Raw genomic sequence first — 19,338 nt, forward strand, 5'->3', positions numbered from 1 at the left:
ATTACAATTTATTCTCACATGAACTAAAGAACGTAAAAATTATTCAATTCGTAACCCGTTCATCAGCAATTTACAATGAAAATTGTTACACATCCATTTATTATTATGTAATAAAAAAGTGTTGGTTAGTTTAGTATATAATATCTGTTATATCTGTATTATCTGCTCATTTGTCTCTAACATTCAGTTATAGTGCATATGGATAAGGAGACGAGACGGAGTAGGAGTTGTGGGGAAGGGGGTGGGGATTGTGAACACGATACGAAACTAAACCAAAATGTAATTAGCAGCGTAAAACGTACCTACAGATTTCTACTACAACATATATATATATACGATATATTAGCGTCTCAGAAGCCGTTTTTCAACACACATTCATATTTGTTTAATGTTTTCTTGTTTGTTTCTAATATCTTTTGTTTTTTGCTTTTGCTTTTGTTGTTGCTGTTGTTTTTGTATTGTTGCCCTTAATGCATTTGTTTATTTGGCATTTCGTAGTGCATAACAAGGTTCTTGCATTGAAGATGTTTTCTAACTTGTTGCCTAATTATCAATTTGAAATGGGGGAATTTTGGATGATTTCATGGAAGTCTTAAAATAGTAACGTTTATCATTATTGCTAATTGTATGGATGTATGGATGTATGTATGTATGTAAGGATGTATGTATGGATGTGGTATGCATGTATTTATATATGTATATATTTATATATGTATGTATATATGCGTGTCGATGTAGATGTGTGCGTGTGTGTGTGAATTACATAACTATTTGAATTGATGTGTTACCGCTTGAATATGTTGCTAGATTAATTTTAATTTAGTATAACTGTCCTTGCTCAAAAATCGTTCGCCTCCGCGTGCCACGAAGGAGGCATAGCACCAACCTTGGGTTGTTCAAATCATTCCTTGCATCAACTTTTGACCTTTGGCCAAAAATTCGTAGTAGTAGTACCTATGTGAGCCTCAGCCTGAGCCAGTGTATAGCCATTGTCGGATGCGCCTAGCCGCCTAGCCTGCCATCATCATCATCATCATCATCATCATCACCACCATCATCATTCCAATGGCTTGCCGTAAAATAAAATGCTTAGCAAATCATTGAACGACAACTAAATTTGTGTTGGACTCGCTGCCTGGGAAGTGGATGCAACAACGCTGCCGGCAGCGGCGCTGATGGGTGGGACGACGCTGTTGACCACAGCTGCAGTTGCCGCCGGCAGCGATTCATTGAATGTGTCCGCCGCCTCCTGATCCTGATCCTGATCCTGACCGTTGACCGACTTGGACTTCAGCGGTAGAGTTGCGTGTAAATTCATTTCGCTTGTATCAATCTCAAAATTGTAATTGCCCTGCAGTATATCATCCTCGGGCTCCGGCGGCGTTGTGGCACCCTTGGGCCTGGCCCGGATTGCCGCCGCAGCAGCGGCTGATGTGGATGCCTCAACAGGCAACTCTTCACTGGGCAGCTCCCTGCTGCTAGGAGCTGCTGCATTGGACGCATTTCCCCCATCTCGTTTGATGATGGTAAAAATGCTTTGTATGTAGGATTCCATGGAGAGCAAATTGCTCAGACGCCGCTTGCGCTCCTCGTTGGCCCGATCGTGAGCGGTCTTCTTGTTGGCCGATTTCTTATTACGCTTGGGTGTCGGCTCCAATTCATCTTCCAGTTCCGTTTCGTCATCGGACGAGGGAATCGATCCTTTCTCTTGCTTCTCGGAAGCAGGACTCGCCATATGCTCGTCCGCGTAGTCAGCAGCTGGTGTCGCTGGTTCCGTTGCAGCGACACTAACAGCGACAGCAGCAGGAGCAGCATCGTCAGCGCCTACAGCAGAGTCACTGGGCATTTCCATGGACACATCCGCCGTGCTGATCTTATCCACCGATTCAACCTTCTCTTTGCCATCTGGCGAATTGTCTGCGGTCTCTGCCTCAGACTGGCCGGCTGATGACGTTTGCTCCTTCTCCTTGCCGGATTCACGTTTTTGCTTCTTGTTTGGGAATTGATCTGCAAAATGAGATACAATATTTATCAGACTTATCATCTTGTAAGCACATAGGAGTAAAACCAACCTCGCTCCACTTCCTTTTGAAAGCGCTCGCTCTTGTTGAGCAGCGCCCTTAGCGATCCGCGGAGTTCCTTGCGCACGGAGGTCGGCACACCCGTCGCCTGGGCAATAATGCGTATGGCAAAGAGATCACCGCAGAGCTCCTCGATGTCATCCTTGGAGTGCATGCCATAGTTAATCGTGTAGATCATTCGAGCCACCGGCAGCTGTGCGGCCACTTTGTGATAGTACAGCTCCAGAAACTCTCGCACAAAAGTATCCTTCAGCATGCTCCGCTCATCTCTGAGCACATTATGCAGATACTCGATTAGCAACGGATTCTTCACAAGCAGTTCCGAATATCTATGGGTACAAAATTGAAAGTACTTTAATAAGTCCTTCGAATAATTATGAAAAGTTTCCTTAATATACACATTGATTTGACTGTTTAATTATTTTGCTAAAAGTTTACATGTTCCTTTAACTAACGTGGAATTTATATCAGTACTTTTAATCTTTATTACATTTATTTAAATGTAATAGTATCGAACATTGAAAAACAAGTGAAAACATTCCATTCGGGCCAAGTTTAGTTTTGGTAAGGTTATGAGAGTTGTAAGCAAGAGAGGAGACTTCGGTGAACAGGTAAACCAAGTGTTAGTAATTCAGTTAAGACCCCGAAGAGAGAAAAATAGAAATTGTTTTTGATTCAGAAGCAGAAGATCTAAGAATACGCAAATCATCAACGCATTCAATGCGATCAGGTCAAGTGGTGTGCCAATAAGACAAGAGTTATTTAAAAAGGGAATTAGCCTATAAAAAGAAATTAATTTTGCATTTATCACAATTATAGATTTAATAAATTTACTCCACGCCAGGTTTGAAAACTGTCTAAATCAATTTGTAGCCTTTGATCAGAAAAAGAGTTAGTTTTCTTTCTGATTCCGATACGGACTATATCCATATATCAGTTCCGATATTTGGGTTTTAAGAAAACTATGAATATAGTTTATTACTCCGATTGCTATTCTATATTTCAATTGATTAAGAATATATAAATGTCCAGTGGTTAACTCACTTGTGCGTTAGTGCATTGTTGTGTATGCCCACCCAGAATTTGGGAAAGTAGTTGAAATGGAGCGGCGTCGACTCAATGGCCACCAGGCAGTGCAGCTTGACGAGAGTGTCGTTGAGGGTGCCCGTGTTGATGCACATGCGCAGCATCACATCGATGAAGTCATGATACGGCCTGTAGAAGGCATCCACTTGGGCATCGTACTCGGTGTCGAGGCCACGTGGCGCCAACTCTGACAGGGCAATGCACATCTGCACCATCGGCCTGGGTGGTCGTGGCGAGTTCTTGGCACCCAGTGGCCACGGCGTTTGTTTGGCACCGCGACGTGGAAAATAGGGTCCCAAGGGGCCAATTGCGTTGGGTGCATTGGCCACAGACAAATGGCAGTTGATTAAAATGGGCGCCAAAATGCTGGTGGCCTCCAGGCTGGTGTTGCGCACCAGCTCCTTGAGCACCTCCAGCGCCATGCGACTAATCTCCGGCGAGTTGAATGTGTTCAGCAGCGTTGCCAGCCGCTTGATGGCATCGGGCAGCGCCTTGGCCAATGCCGAGTGTTGATGTTGCTGGCGCAGAAAATGCTGTTGCTGCAACTGCATTTGTTGCAATTGCAGATGCTGCTGCATTTGCTGCTGCAGCTGCTTCTCCTTCTGCTGGGGCGTCTGTGGCGCTTGGGTGCACTGCGTCTGCTGTTGCTTCTGCAGCAATTGTTGCTGCTGCAATTGCAGCTGCTGCTCCAGTTGCTGTTGCTGCTGCTTCTTTTGCGCCGGATTGTCGGTGCGCATGCGCAACGTGGCCAGCAGCAGCACCATCTCCCCGAGCAGATCCAACAGATCCCCAGCCACATGACAGGCGGTTGCCTCGTGATGCATGGAATGTAACGTGTGCAACGCCTCGAAGCACATCTCAATGCCGCCATTATAAATGACCAGCATGCGATCATCGTCGTTGTCCACTGCAAGCAAATAACAAATGAGGCTTTAATTCGTTATACAAGCAGACTAGCTTCTTAATAAAAGCAATCGTCAGCACTAATTGCATATTATTAGCAAATAGTAAGGCGTTTATAAGTCAAATAGTTTGAGAATAGTTATATATTATACATGCACAATAAGCAATATATTTAAACTTTGTTTATTATAATTCTTATTTCGTGGAATAAACAGATTACAGCCAATCGTGAATAAGAGAACATATTACATTTCAAACTCCAGACTCAAATTTAGATGTTAGCAGATTAACTTCGATTTAAAAAGGCGTTGCTAAGATAACCATTCTTTCCTGTCTAATTTTAGTTTAGTTCTGATGGGAATGTAAGGTATGTAAAGTTGAATATTTTAATTTAATTTCTAACGACAATGGGCTAAGACAATTGCGAAATTCGCTTTTAACAATTTCCTATATATACAAAATTAGGAGCAGCCCGATAATTGATTTTATAGTATTTTCAATAAATACTGATGCTTAGATCAACAGTCACAGTCATGTCAAGTTGAAAAGAGTGCAAATTTCAAAATAATACAAAATAATGATATCGCAATTGAAAAAATAATTATTGTCATGTTATTGTGGTATTGAAAACAAAATAAAGTAGTTTACAAAAGATATATAATGCCAAAAAGCAGTCTGGCGCAAATTGGGAAATAATTATTGGGACAGCTAGAAGAGAGAGTTAGAGGCAGAGTTTCCTATCGATAATCTAGTTCTAAAGATCTAGAGTAGTTGCTGAAGTGTCTTCTCCATCTACTATTTTATCGTTACAAAATTGGAGTCTACTTTTTAAAAAATGTATCGGGTTACAAACGTTATTATGCCCATTGCAATGGTATTTTCTTTGCAATAGTAGATTTTATTTAGAGCTTACCCAGTATTTTGAGCGCACTAATGAGAGTGGACCAGGAGACCCGTGCGTCCAGGCTGCTTGTGTAGGCTACAATGACGGAGCGTCTGAAGGCGATGACATCCAGTTTCTCCTGTTCGCTGGCATCCGAATGGCGGGTGGCAAACAGTGCCATCAGTTTAAAGAGCTCATCAACAGCGGCCGCATATTGTGTGGGATGCGGCGTGATGTTCTTGAAGGCCCATTGTAGATTCTGATGCTGTGCCAATTGGCGGGTGAGTGCTCGACTCTGCTCACAGCACAGACGCAGGAGTCCATAGTAGGCGGGCAGCATGGACCGATTGTAAGTAACAATTTCCGCGTCATCGTGATCGGCACTGAATGGAACAATGTTTTTTTTTTGGATTGATGGAACCGTAACGTAACACGGAGATCATTAACAATAGATAGCCTTACAGTATATAGTTAAATGCAATGTTGCGGGTAATCTCCGGACAGTTGGCGACCATGGCCGCATTTTCGGGGCAGTCGACAAGCGAATGATGCCAGAAGGTGAGCAGTGCGTGCTTGTTGTGATGCGCCGGTACGCTGGGCTCGGAGAGACGCGGATGGAACAGCTCCCACAGGGAGCGCATAAACGAACCTATCTGCAAGCGTATAAATAACATGTTTAGATTTGATGGTTTCGACCGGATTGCGATGCAGTGCTGCCAAACTTGCCATTAGTTTTTCAGTCTTTGAAACCATACAGTAGCTGAGTAGATTAAAATAGGCGGTCAACTTTGTGGTGCCATGTGCCCCAATGTCCGCATACACCCTCGCTGGACGCAGTAGTCGCAGCAGCAATGTGATCACCTGATGCAGCACCACCTGGGCATCGCTGTTGATGTCGCTGCAAATGCAAGATAACAAAAGACAAATTCACATAACGCTGCCATCATGAACCCATTTCAGGTTCAAGTGCAGCTAATCTTTACCGGTAACTGTGCGGATTGAGGGCCAACAACTTGTGCTGCGAGTGGGCGCGAAAGTTGGCCCGAAACGGTTGCGAGGGCACCAACGCCACCAGCAGACAGGCAGCGGCTACAACAATATGAATATACACTGAGATTTGAGAGGACCGAAAGATGTCAAATTTTTAGCCATCGCCTACCATTTCGTACGCGCGTATTATCGTGGGCGAGGAGAAACTGTTCCAGCCATTGCTCGGCGGACTGTAGTATCCAGGCATGGGCGATTTTATTTTTTGTCGCCTGCAGCGACAGCCAGTCAAGCACTGACTGTGGACAGTACTCGGCCGCATCCCACATGCGGGGCAGCACTAGCTGGGTGAAGCAGGGCAGGCCAACCGGTCCGCCCTGCGTCTCGGTGAGCAAAGTGAGCAGCTTGAAGAATGGTGCACAGAGCTCGGTGTGCTTGGTGACCGAGGCGAAGAGCATACTGATGATTTGGGTGGCCAAGCGATCGTCCCAGCGGCAGAGCGCATGGATTAAATGCTTTGTCTGGTGCGGATTAATGCCGTCCTTTATTTGTTGATACAAAAATGGAAAGCCCTACGAAATATATGTGAAACAAATATATACACACAGGCATTAGATATATTAGATTGTTTGGTTTTTGATGGATTTATGTTATGGTTTTGTGTTTTGATAATTGACGTTAAAACGATGTGGTTGTGCTTGAATTGATTGATGATTGATTATTGATGATATATCAACCGCTTGAGAGCTTTTTCAGTATCACCTTTCCGCCGGCAATGGCATTGAAGTCTTTCGGCGACAGTCTCAATCGAAAATCGGCGCCACGCGAACGCTCCACAAGACTGGCACAGAGTGCAATCATTTTGTCTAGCGACGCTGGACGCATTTTTTCAACTGAAAGCGCTTCATCTGACGAGTTGTCCTCGTTGTCCGAGCTGATGTCAATCTGCAGTGGGCAAACACATATGGTTAAAATATAAATTTTGATCAATTGTTTTGCGTGTTTGCTGTCGACTTACACTATCCGTTTGCTTATGGCCCAGGTAGAAGTCGACCAGGCTCTTGAGTACACCGATGCGCAACAGAAACAATGCCTCCTCATCGCCCATGCGCGAGAACTCGCACATCAGGCTAAAGTATTCGGACAAATGACGCAAATGCGAGCGAGCTCCATGCTCCAGCAGCGAAATTAGCGAGCTTATAAACCGTGTCACACACGATGCCTGGCCAATCAGCTCCCTGTCATTTTCATCCGTTTCAACGCCCAGATACAGATCAGCATGTGTTGCACTATAAAAATGTGGTAAAAGTAAGTTGAAAGTGCAATCAAGAATTAATTTTAAAAGGAACACTTACCGTAGCCGCTGTATGACATGAACGACCAGACGCTGAAACATTTGACGCACCATTTGATTTGGACACTGGATTAGCACCTGTACGGGCCAAAATGGTTCCACGGACATGTGCGAAAGGAACCATTCGCAAGCCTCTTCACTGGCATTAAACTGCTTTGTAAGCAATTCCACCCAAGGAACCATCGTGGGCTGTAAATTAAAATGATTGTGGTGTTAAAATTATTAGATATCAGTAATTCTTTGAATTCCTTTACATAAAAATAAAACAAACAACAAATTAAAAAACAAGCTTGCTTTGAAACTTATTTAAGACACTAAACAAGTCATTATAATCACTTGTGTAAAAATCAAATTAAGCAAGTCAAACAGTGGAGATTAGTTCAATTCTGAAATTTGTTTCTCATGAAACTTCAAATTGCATCATCTGATTTGTTAGTTGAGGAAACAGAAAACATAATCTATTATCATTATCTATTTATAGGTTGTATAAGAAAACATAAGTCCTTATTTAATGCAAATTAGAATCACTAATTATAATAAAAATCTGCAGAAGTCTGCCTAACTAACTAAAAAGTATCAATGTGAAAATTAATTGAATTAATTAAAAAACAAATTAGTTTGTTGTTGTTTTTATGCGAAAATAGAGTGAGTAATTATAATATAATATATAATATAATATTAATATATATATATTATAAAAGGTATCCATGTAAAAAAAAATAGGAATGTATTTCAAATTTATTAACGATCATTTCATGGATCAAATTTGATTAAAGTTTTAAAAAGAAAAGGCTTGGTTTTAAATATGTTAAAAATATAAAGCTGTAGAAACAATAAAAAACCTAAACATTATATTCCAAGTCTTATGCAGTGGGACTCAAATCTATATTTATTGAGGTTTATTACTATTCGAATGCTCACCTTTTCCTTGGCATGTATGAATGTTTCAATAAAAAATGACACAGACAACTTGGCCGCCATGCAGGTGACGTCCGTGTCCGAGATTAATGTCTGTGGTATATGGCCGCAAATCTGCCACATGAAGCTGCAAGCAAAATCGAAAGCAATTAGCAACTATATACTCTTATTGAGATTGTTTTTGCTTGTTGTCTGCTCACTTGAAGTAGGTGTGCTCGAAGATGTTGCGATCTTGCAGGAACTGTCTATTGTCCTGCCATATCCAATCCTCTAGCTCCTTGCTCAACAATGGACGAAACTGTTGTGGCTTTGTGGACACTTTGGCTTCCGCGACGACGGCACCCTTTGAGGTTGACGCCTGCGGTTGTTCTTTGTTATTATTCGACTTCAAATTATCACAATTGGCTGTTATTTGCTCCTCCTCTCCCTTCTTCTCATCATCGTTCTTGGCGGACTCTTCCTGCTGCTGCTCTGGCTGCAACTTTTCAGTTTGGCTCTCATCCCTCTCTTTCTCCAGCGGCTGTGCCTTAAGTGGTGGATGCGCCTCGTCCTCATTTGTGGAATCTTTTTTATTATTGTTAATCAGCGTCTCCGCTTTAAGGGGTTCTTCCGCTTCGGGCTTATCCTCGTTGGTGGGACTTGGCGTTGGCGTCGCCAGTAGCTCCGAGTGTCGACGCTGCAGATGTTCAGGCAAGCGTCGCTCATAGAACAGCATATACGCAGAATTGGTCTTCTCAAAGCTAAAGTCCAAATACTTTTCGGTCACTGAGTCGTACGTTTTGCTCTTTAACATGAAATAGAGGAATATGTAAGTGGAATAATCTTTAGTTGGAAATGAAGACTTACTGTCATCTCGCCACCAAAGCACTCGGCTGCTATTTGCGAGGGATCAAATGGCTTGACTTCGGCATCATTGAAAAGGAACCAACGCTCGTGCGGATGATAATTGCTTTTCGTGCGCTCCTTGATGAAGCTGTAATAGTGTCCACCATCCGCGGTTCCCGTGTGCACTGTAACGCCAACCAATTCGTACCTGCAACAAAAGAACAAAATGTTTTTTTTTGGTTTTCAAAACGAACTGAAAGATAACATTCCATGTGTAGTCACTTACTCATAGCACTCCTCGATGTCAGCGTCCAGTGTCGCCTCAGCCTTTTCGTTCTCCGCTGCCTCGAGATCCTCGCGCTTCCGCTTCTCGCGATCCTCCTTGTACTGCTGCGGCATCAGCGTCTTCTCCACATAGTGGCACATATTGAGACGCAGCGGAAATGAGAAGTGCGTGTTGACCTTCTCCTTGAGCATGGTGACCATGTTGAACGTATATCGCATCGTATTGAAGCACAGTATCTGTGGCAGTTTCTTGAAGCAGGCGCGCTTCTCGGCGCGCACCTTTTTGCCGCACTGCGAGCACGTGTACATGTTGTCGCCCTCGAGCGTATCTTTGACGGTCACCTCGTCGAGCGACTCCTGCAGATTGCGCATATCCGCAACCTGACAGCGAACCGTATAGAATTCCTCGGCGGTGCGCGAGACATGTCCGCAATCCAATGAGACCACATTGTTGCTCAAGGTGCCGCAGAACAGACGCTTCACCAGATGCTTCAGATCGGGTGTCATCTCCTCCAGCTTCGACACCAGATCAATAAAGAACTCGGCCATATCCTTCTGCTCGCCCGTATTCAGCGGCTGATGGTCCATCTGATAGACCCGACAAAAGCTACGCGGATTATACGCCTTGCGCTCCGACTCCAACAGATAAGCGAACATTCGTTGTAATTCCAGCAGCGTCGGCGCATGCTTCTGTGCCCCGGCCGGGGGCAGGCGCAAAATTGCGGCACGCGCCTGTGGCATCATGTACAGATGCTGTATGCAGCTGGCCATGTAGCAGGTGGCACCCAGATTCGTTAGGCCGACATAGCCGCACTCGGCACGGCCCTCGTCACGTGGCCAATAGTCCCAGGGATACGGCTGCTTGGGTCCGGACTTGTGCTGCGCCAGCAGGCGACCATGCAGATAGCCATAGTTGGTGGCACAGCCGCGGGACAGCTCTACGAGCAGATCGTATGCAGCGGCACGCGATGTGGCCGATTTGCATTTGGGCTTCTGCCGGTTGGCCGGTGAGGGCATCTCGAACAGAAACTCGATGAGCTGCTCAATGAAACTGAGCGCCTTCGTTCTGTACTTGTAACTGGTGTCGTACTTGATCAGGTTCGACATGAGATTTAGCAGCCCGACCAGGCCATCATCCTGATAGCCGTGCCGCAGTTCGTGATAGTCCCGGCCGAGAATGCTCTCCGAGATGCTCTCGCACAGCAGCTCGATATCGATGCGCTCCTCGGCGACCATTTCGGGCGTCAGGGTGTCCACGAGTCGCGCCAGCAGCCAGAAGTAATCTCGACACGCCGGTCCATACGGCTCCTTGCCCTCCTCGGAGAGCAGAAACTGGGTGTGCTGCACCGAGGAGCTCATCTGCTCGGCACGCGGCAGCAGGGCGATCAGCTTGTGCAGCAGCGGCGCCAACAGCAGACGATAGCTTTGCGCATTGCCCAAACAGATGCGATAGAGACCGGCGCAGATTTCACGGCGCACCGCCGGCTCCGGATCCTCGAGTATGAACTTCTGCAGCCACGTGCATTGCTCCGGCTGGGACCAGAGCAGACGACGCGCCTCGGACGAGGCATGCACAAAGCTCACCAGAATATTCATGGTGAACTGTACCAGTTGGGCGCGTCCCCAGAAACCAGTACGCAGCTGATGGAACTGATAGGGGAACACCAACGAGGTGGCGCCGGTGGACAAATGCTGATGCACTTCATCACTGAGAATGCTCGAGAGACGCTGCAGACACTGTGGCACCTCCATTAGCTGCAGCATGAAGGCATGCGGTCGCGACATCAGCACGTGTGCATCCTGCGTCTGCAGCTCCTCGAAGCCCAACAGCCAAAGGATGCGTAACAGGCTGGCGAGGCAGTCGTGACGCCACTCGTTCAGCGCCAGCTCCTTGGCATGGGCGCTCTGCTGCAGCTGGCCGCCGCTGAAGATCTCGTACAGATGCTGCAGTCCACCGCATTTTATGAATGCCTCGCTCCACTTGCTGCTCTCGCCGAGCAGCACACTGCGCACGGGCGCCGCCGCTGTCGCCGCTGGCAATATGGTTGCTGCTGCCGCCGGCGCTGCTGGCGGCGGTGGTGGTGTCACACAGCCAATTGGACGCTCTAGCTCGATCGGTGCATCGATCTTCTTCTGCCGCTTGCTAATCTGCTTGGGATGGTTCTCTTTGTCGCCGCCGCTGGACTGGAATTCGGTGACATCCGCATCGCTGCCGGAGCGTGGCGTCGATGGTTGTGTCGTCGTCGTCGTATCCAGCTCTGAGCAGCCGATCAGCTCCTTGCTGCAATCACTGCTGCTGCTGCTCCGTTTTGGCTCCGGCGGCTGCTCGTTGCTGTTGTGCCGGCGGTTGGTGCCCTTCTTAAGACGCGGCTGCTCCACAATGACCAGACTGCCATTGGAACCGGTCGCAGCAGCGCCGGCAGCAGCCGCTTGACGCGGTGCGCTGCTCAGCGCCAGGCTCTCGACGATGTGCAGGGAGTACATGAACTTTTGCAGATTGCTAGGATCGAGCAGTTCGTTGAACTTCTGTTTGATTTGCTTGCGCTTGTTGGCCAGCTGCTCCTGATCGCCGACGGCGTCCAATTGCTGCAGCTCATTGAGATCGTTGACCAGATTCTTGAACGCATCCAAAATGTGCGGATTCGTCGGCAGCATCGCTAATATGTCCCAAACACGGCGCGACAAAAGCTGTGCCTTGGTGTGATGCTGCAGATGCACCGTTGACGACTGCGGCTTCATGTCGCCCAGCGTCTGCATCAGACAGAAGAGTTTCTCAAAGTATTTCGGTTGCAGCAGTAGCACCGTCGGCAGGCATTCCTTTGGCGGTGGCGGCAACATCGATGGATGCTCCACATTTGTCTCCTTGCGCCGCGCACCACGTCCGCCCAACGAGACGTACACAATCTGATTGTCCTTGAAGCCGGCATCGCCCAACGTCCGCTCATCATAGTCCGAGGTGAGCTCCTGGCCCTGTGTTATTATCCGCAGCGGACCGTCGCTTAAGAGCAGGCCCAGCACCGGCGCCGTCATGCCCGACTGCAGGCTCTCCCACCACTTGGACACCTCCGCCTTGAGATCGGCAATCAGATCACAGGCATGCATCTGCAGCAGACTCTTCTCCGATAGCCCAGCCTGTTGCAGCACAATCCTCAACGGTGGACCGGCGCCCTCGTTCTTCAAATTGCTGTGCGAGCCAATCCCCTTGCCCTCGATTGCCCAGCGCCGCAAGTGGAAGGCATAGCGTCGCCTAAACGTGTCCAGATGCGTATTCAACAGCAGCAAGCCACGCTGTACTCGCATCAAGGCATTCTCATCCTCAATGCTGCAAAAATATAACAATTTAAATGATTTTAGTTTACAATTTAAATGGAGTACAGGTATATGTAAATATTTGTGGGTTTTTTATAGATGTTAAGTTCATACATAAACATTTTTGAATATTCTTAATCATTTAAAAAAAAAGAGTTATTAAGAATCTATCTAGAGGCATAATCATAATTTTAAAATATCTTCAGATCAATACTCTGCCAAATATAAAATGGGAAATTTTAAAGATCATAAGATGAAAATCTTTTCCAAAATATAAAAACGAATCTTGTTTGGACTAAAGGATTTTGTGAGTAAAATTAATTTGTAAATTAAATATTAAAAATCCGGCTGGCGAAACATTATTTTCTCTCAACCAAGCAGATTCCAACTTGCTTTTAAAATTCTTTGAGATTAGAAATAGAGATTTGCTATACACAATTTAAAATGTGGTTACAATACGCAAAGAAAAACATTAGCCACGGATAAAGCTTTATAGTACCACAAAGCATACAAATGATATCATAATTATTATTTATTTAATGTCAACTGAAATCAATCGGCACAGGAAAATACAAATAGTAGAATTTCAATAAAATAAAATAAATAAATAAAAATAAGAATTATTTACAAGATTTCGGAGGGTATTTAAGTGCAAAATGGTCCAACATTTGTTGCACGAATTGGGAAAAACAAAATAATTAGTATTAATTAGAATATGCCCAACAACAAATGCAAGCGAAAATATTATTCCGGAGACAATAAGTTTAAAGTGTAGTTCCTAATGATAGAGCAGTCTAAATTGATTGCATGATAAAGTCTATTGTAATCATTACATTCATTTTGGAGGTTGTGTCAACAAGGAGAAGTCTATCCATGTATGGAGCTAGAAGTTCTTTTGCACCTATTCCAAATGCCAGATTCTCTTTATGCAATTTTATTGAAATCTCGATTGGTTGCAACTTACCATTCCAATGCTGTTGCCGCCTGCACCAAGTTGTCCATGCACTGGGAGACAAACTCCTTTTCCAGGCGCAGCTGCTGGCCCATGTAGTACATGTTGATGTATTGGATCGCTGCCAGCGAGACCTCGTTGCTCTGGGCACGCAATGCGATCTGCCACAAGTGGTACATGCCTACGGCACTGGAATTGGCGGTGATGGCATCGCTGTGCTTCTCGTACTCGGCCATGGCGATGCGGGCGAAACTGCACAGTTGCTGGAACAGGCCCAACGCCACCATGGAGAACTCTTCGGGTCGCAGTTCCGGTAGCTTTTTCAAGTATAAATGTTGCAGGGCATCGATGCCGAGGGCATGTTGATCGCCGCCCTTGGTTTGCGCCTGTAGCCACGAGAAATAGCAGTCGGAGCACTCGGGATCATGCGCTAGCCACTCCCACAGTGCGTCCAACTGGTCCAACGTGAGGCGAAAGTTCTTTGGCGAGCCCACCGACGAGAAGATCGATGACAGAAACTGCAGCCGCACTGAAACTTGCGTCTTGTGCGAGTATAGCTGAAGGCCCAGCTGCTGCTGTTGCTGCTCCCCATTCTGATTGATCAGCAGCTCCGCATGCCGCCTGGCATAGTGGCGAATGTTGTTGAAGAAGCACTGCATCATGCGATGATTGCGCTCTGCCCACATCGTCATTGTGTGTGTGTCCGATTGCCGAAACTGTTGGAATGACGCAAACAGCTTCGGCAGCAATCTCAAGCTGACAATCACACTGCGATTGTTCGCCACGTTCTGCAGACAACCCTCAATGAACTTTGTGCGCAGCTGGCGGTCCATGCTGAAGCATAGCAGCGTCGCCAGTGCCTTCTCCGCCTCCAATGCCAGAGATTCGCCAAGTTGACCCTGAAAACACAATGCATGAAATTTAATCAATACATGATTCACTCAATGATTGTATTCCTAAACCTGAAGGATAAATATGGCTAAGCTAAGATATACCTCAAACCTCGCCTACTTTAAAATCAGATTTATACTTTAAGAATTTAATATTAATCAAAGATAAAAGTCAAAGAATAAATACCAAAGAAATAAGATCCTTTAAGTTTTGATTCATATTTCATAGCTAAGGATAAGATCTCTCCAGTTTGGGAGTCTATCAAGATTTGCCCTCAATTAATATTTAGTAAAATAATAGATAAAAAGTATTTTAAAATCAGATTTGGGTTGCCTTCATCAGCAAAGAAAAAATAAAAGCCAATTTGTTTAATATTTATGAAAGTCTCGTATTTGAGTATTAAATACCAAGGAACAAGATCTTTTTAATTTTGGGAATTTAATCTTGAGCTCAAATTCATTTAAAATATACTCACAATTTTGTCATCCTGCAGCAGATCCCAGAGTAGCGTATTGCCAGGCTGGCAGACATCGTTGAGCTTGAAGGAGGGCTGATTGTTGGCCGCCTTGGGTGAGTGCTGCTGCTTGTTGCTGCCCTCCATGAGATCCACATCGGAGTCCGACTTTGATTTGGCAGCGGCGGCAGCAGCAGCGGCGGCCGCTGCATTCGCCTGATGTCGCATGGCCGCCAACGATTGTTGCGCATTGCCGGTGGCAACAGCGGCTGCGGCAACAGCAGCGGCGGCAACAGCCACATTCGATTCACCGGACTTTTGCATGGCCACGGCGGATTGTACGGCCATCAGAGCAACAGCGGCGGCAGCTGCAAAGCCCGGTGCAACATCACAATTTGGGGCAGTCACACGGCCCACATGAGAATTGACAAGTTGCGCCAATTCCTCCTCGCACGGCGACACATCCTCGTCATCGAAGTCGGCAAGATTCTTCTCCGATTTATTGCTCATGGGCGAGGAATAACTGCCATCATTCTCGGCGCCGCTCAACAGTTCGCTGATGTTCGTCTCGGCAATGGCACGTATATACGGTCCTTCGCCGTGCAAATGTTTCAGGACAGCGGCGGGCACCAGTTGATGGCCGGCGCCATCGCTGCATTCATCGCTGTCTGCGAGCAGTTCGCCATCGCCATCGGCATCGCCGTCATCACTGCTGGGCACATCCTCGGCACCGTCCCATATTTCGACGAGCTCATGCGGCAGCAACAGCTGCTGTTGTTTGTTGCTGCTGGCTTTTGGCCGGCGGCGCTTGTTGCTCGTCTTCTTGCGATGCATCTGCAGCTCGAGAGCAGCTCGCGATTGCAACTCCTCCTCGCTGCTGGTGTTGTCGATGATGTTCACAATGCGATGGTTTCTACAAGCACAAACAGAAACGAATCAGTCAGACAATAATTAAATCTCACATTGTATATCATCAATTGGACTTACTTGATGTCCACCTTGGCCATGTCCTCGCCACTCAGTTGCTTGACCTTCTCGGTGGTGGGATCACAAATATGCCGCCTGTGCCTGGCCTGTTTGCAAGGTGTTACCCCATCGACGGGACTTTTGTGACCACCACCACCTCCTCCGCTGACACCGCCACCGCCACCACCACTAGCAATGCTGCTGTCGTCGGCACCGACATGATCATCCTCGGTGTTGCTACCCTCAATGCTGCCGCTGTCCGAGCTGGAGGCCGTCACATTCGAGCCAAGCAAATGGTCTTGCATCAAATTCATTTGGCTGCGCGTGCAATCGCGCGTCCAAATCAACTTGGTCAGGGCGGAGGCAATGTAAATGCTTTGCTCCGTGTGCTCCTTGGGATCCATGCGGCACAGCAGCGAATACAAATGCATGGCCGGACGCGGTGCCAGATTCTTTACGAGTGCCGGTAAAATATCAAATATGGTCTTCGAGCAGTGCTTCAGCTGCGTTGCTTGCCAAATTAGCTTGATGTCCTCCTCGGAGATCTGATTCTCCACGGCCAGGAAGTTAAGAAGTACATGCGCCTGCTTCACAATCTCCACGTGCAGATTCGGCCCAAACAGATGCTGCACAATCTGATTCTCCGTCAGCCAGTTGGCAATGCGCTGACCAAACAGCTCCACCTCATTGACCGTCTCCGTTGTGCAGATCTCATTGAATAAATTGATGTGAGCATTGATCTGCGCCATGCCTAAAAAAAAGATGAAACAATTAAGGTAAAGTTCCAATTGATTTTTGATTATTGACGATTGATTATTGACATTAAAAATATTTACACAAAACCAGTTGCTCCGGAAGATACAAATAATTTATGTATATTGCATTTTAATGATTAACTTGAGCCATTCTAAGCACTTATTAGGCATCAAAATAACCAGTAACCCATCTTCTACTTTAATCTGTTAATATTATTTTATAATTGAAAGCGATGTTTATAAATACAAATTTAGCAAATATTTAAAACTTAACTTAAGTGAAATACGTTAGATATTTAAATGATAAATTTGAGATTTAGCTAGATGAGGCATCTAAATTAACTCTAAGACATCTCATAATTTAAGCGATTATTGAAAGCGAAGCTTAAGAATATGAATACTAAGAATATTTAGCAAATATTTAAAATGCATTCAATTCATCCGAGCACTCACCCGCCAAACGCATCGTCAGTGTGGTGGATGTGAAATACTTGAAAGCCAGCGCCAGGCCCTCGGTATCAAAGTTGACGGCCACGTCGAGGGGATCCCGCATGGAGGACCACACAAAGTCAGCCATGGCACGCGTCGCCGCTGAACGCAGATTCTGATCGGATAGCTTGCACATGTACTGCAGAATGCGGCTGCGGAGTGGCACAAAGAGCTGGGTGTTGCAGTGATAGTTGAGCCAGAGCTTCACATTCGACACTGTGGCAGTCATGGAGTGTGCCGTGGACACAGGCAAATCGGGATGCTCGAAGCAGAGGGACATGGCGCCAAAGCCGCCCGAATTGCAGAAGAGACTCACGTTGCGCAGCAGGTAGATGGGCAGATCGTTGTCGTGCAGATCGCAGATTAGGGCCAAGTGGTGCGCTTCGTCAGCCTGTAGATCGTCTAGGCGGGAGTGCATGCCGTGCTTGTGGGCAATGTACAGCGGAAAGTTGAGTAGAAATACCTTGGAAACGAGAACGAGCAGCTTCTCCACCTCCGGCAGTATCCATGGCTCTTCGGTGTATTGTGGATGTGATTTGGTGCTACTTGGTGGGGCTGGCAGTGGCGGTGTTGTTGGTGGCTTCTTTGGCGGTCCGGGGCCATCGCCCGAGGCACGTTTCTCCTCATCGCCGCTGCCGTCCGCAAGCTTGGCTTTGTTCTCATCAGCGGCGCGGGCAGAAGTCGGCGATGACGATGATAACGACGACGAGGACGCCAGCTGCTCCTTGGACTTGTTTTCGCTTTCGCTGTCATTGTCGTTGTGTGCCTCCCTTTCCGGTGCTGGTGGCTTCCGTTGCGCCTGGGCGACCACCTGCGCTGCGCTGGCAGTCAAACGCTTATAGCTGTCGATCAGATGATCGATGTGCTTCAAATGCTGCACCGTCAGACAGATGAGCGACTGCACCACCAGATTGAAACGATCATAGTTCTTGTTGTCACGATACAAGCACATGCACTGACGCTGTGGCCACGACTGAATGTAGTTGAATGTCGTCTCAATTTCGCTCTTTAGCAGCAGCTGAAACTTAAGCTCCGAACTGGCCACGCGCACCTCATCTGAAAAATACAAAGTGTATGTATGTGAGGGGGGATTGGGGGTGGGGTATGGGGGAGGTGTGGGCGCACATTTAGACAGTTGTCACAGTGTAAAGCCGACACATTATAAGCAATATTTTTCACGATTTTGCTTTTCTTTTTTCTCTTTTTTTCTTTTTTTTTTTTGTAGCTACTTACACAGCTCCAATAGATTTTGGAAATCGGCGCAAACCTCGCACATTGTGCTCTGGTTGTTTTTGGTGCGGCTATACCGAAAGCCGTAGCTGCTGCTGCGGCGGCTGCTTCTACTTCTTAAGATCCGTTTGATTCGCCGTTGCCGTTGCCTCCTTCGCCTCTGCCAGCGTTTGCCGTTGTCGCAAAGTCGAATTTGTTGGTGGGCTTTTATTTGATATCGTCAGTCGTTTGTTGCTTCCAAGCAATTCCATTTATATTGCGAACTTAATGCCACTCACTCTCATGCACACAATACGTACTTGTCTAGCATTGCATATATAAAAAATTCTCTTAAATTCTAGTAAATTTTTATGATTTGATATATTTTCTAGATATATTTTCTGTCGATAAGAAACATCGCTACTACACGACCGATAGACGGGCAGCGAGTGTGGCGGCTGGCCGACTATTTTGAAGGCAACTCTAAATGTCTGTGTGTGTGAGATACGATACTCTGTGGATTGCAGACGATACGCGATGGAACTTCGATAAATTGACAATTCACTCACCCAACCGGCATTTACTATTTTTTAAATTAAACGTTGAACTAGCTATCATAGATGAAAATATCAATATAAGACGTTAAGCAATAACTTGTCTGTAAAGTCGCTGTTGATAATTTTATATGAATGGAGTTTCTTTGCTGCTTTTAAATTCCACTTGGAGGGTCTTTCAGATTAACTCTTTGCATTACACTGTTAAACTCTTTTTCGCGAAACTTTATTAATCAAATGAAACATCTTTTCGGATTAGAAAGTGAGTAACGGCACTTTTTATCGTTCCTTAGAGCGCGCTCTTATTAACATTGAACCATTGAACATTCTGGGGTGACCAAATTTTGATAGCTCACTTTGTTCACTTGAACAATTTTCGATAAATCGCCGCCGATTTGGCAACTTATTCTGACAGCACAATTCATTTGTTTACATAT

General features: G+C 46.1%; 1 protein-coding gene across 1 annotated transcript; it reads right to left on the minus strand.

The window, feature by feature from the left end:
- Positions 1–717: 717 nt before the first annotated feature.
- On the minus strand, positions 718–18,698 carry LOC6564426 (ubiquitin carboxyl-terminal hydrolase puf). Its single transcript, XM_001990032.3, has 20 exons — positions 18,372–18,698; positions 17,103–18,194; positions 15,916–16,645; positions 14,950–15,841; positions 13,596–14,482; positions 9,324–12,644; positions 9,059–9,245; positions 8,413–8,996; positions 8,216–8,339; positions 7,296–7,483; positions 6,959–7,229; positions 6,703–6,885; positions 6,113–6,512; positions 5,937–6,042; positions 5,680–5,851; positions 5,416–5,606; positions 4,984–5,336; positions 3,126–4,074; positions 2,073–2,410; positions 718–2,007 (listed from the first exon to the last, which is right to left on the minus strand). Exons 1-20 carry the CDS (start codon positions 18,412–18,414, stop codon positions 1,112–1,114), a joined length of 11,907 nt encoding a protein of 3,968 aa, XP_001990068.1. The 5' UTR covers positions 18,415–18,698; the 3' UTR covers positions 718–1,111.
- Positions 18,699–19,338: the final 640 nt, after the last annotated feature.

Source organism: Drosophila grimshawi, unplaced genomic scaffold (genome assembly GCF_018153295.1).
Source record: "Drosophila grimshawi isolate 15287-2541.00 unplaced genomic scaffold, ASM1815329v1 contig_311, whole genome shotgun sequence".
Classification (NCBI taxonomy): Eukaryota; Metazoa; Arthropoda; class Insecta; order Diptera; family Drosophilidae; genus Drosophila; species Drosophila grimshawi.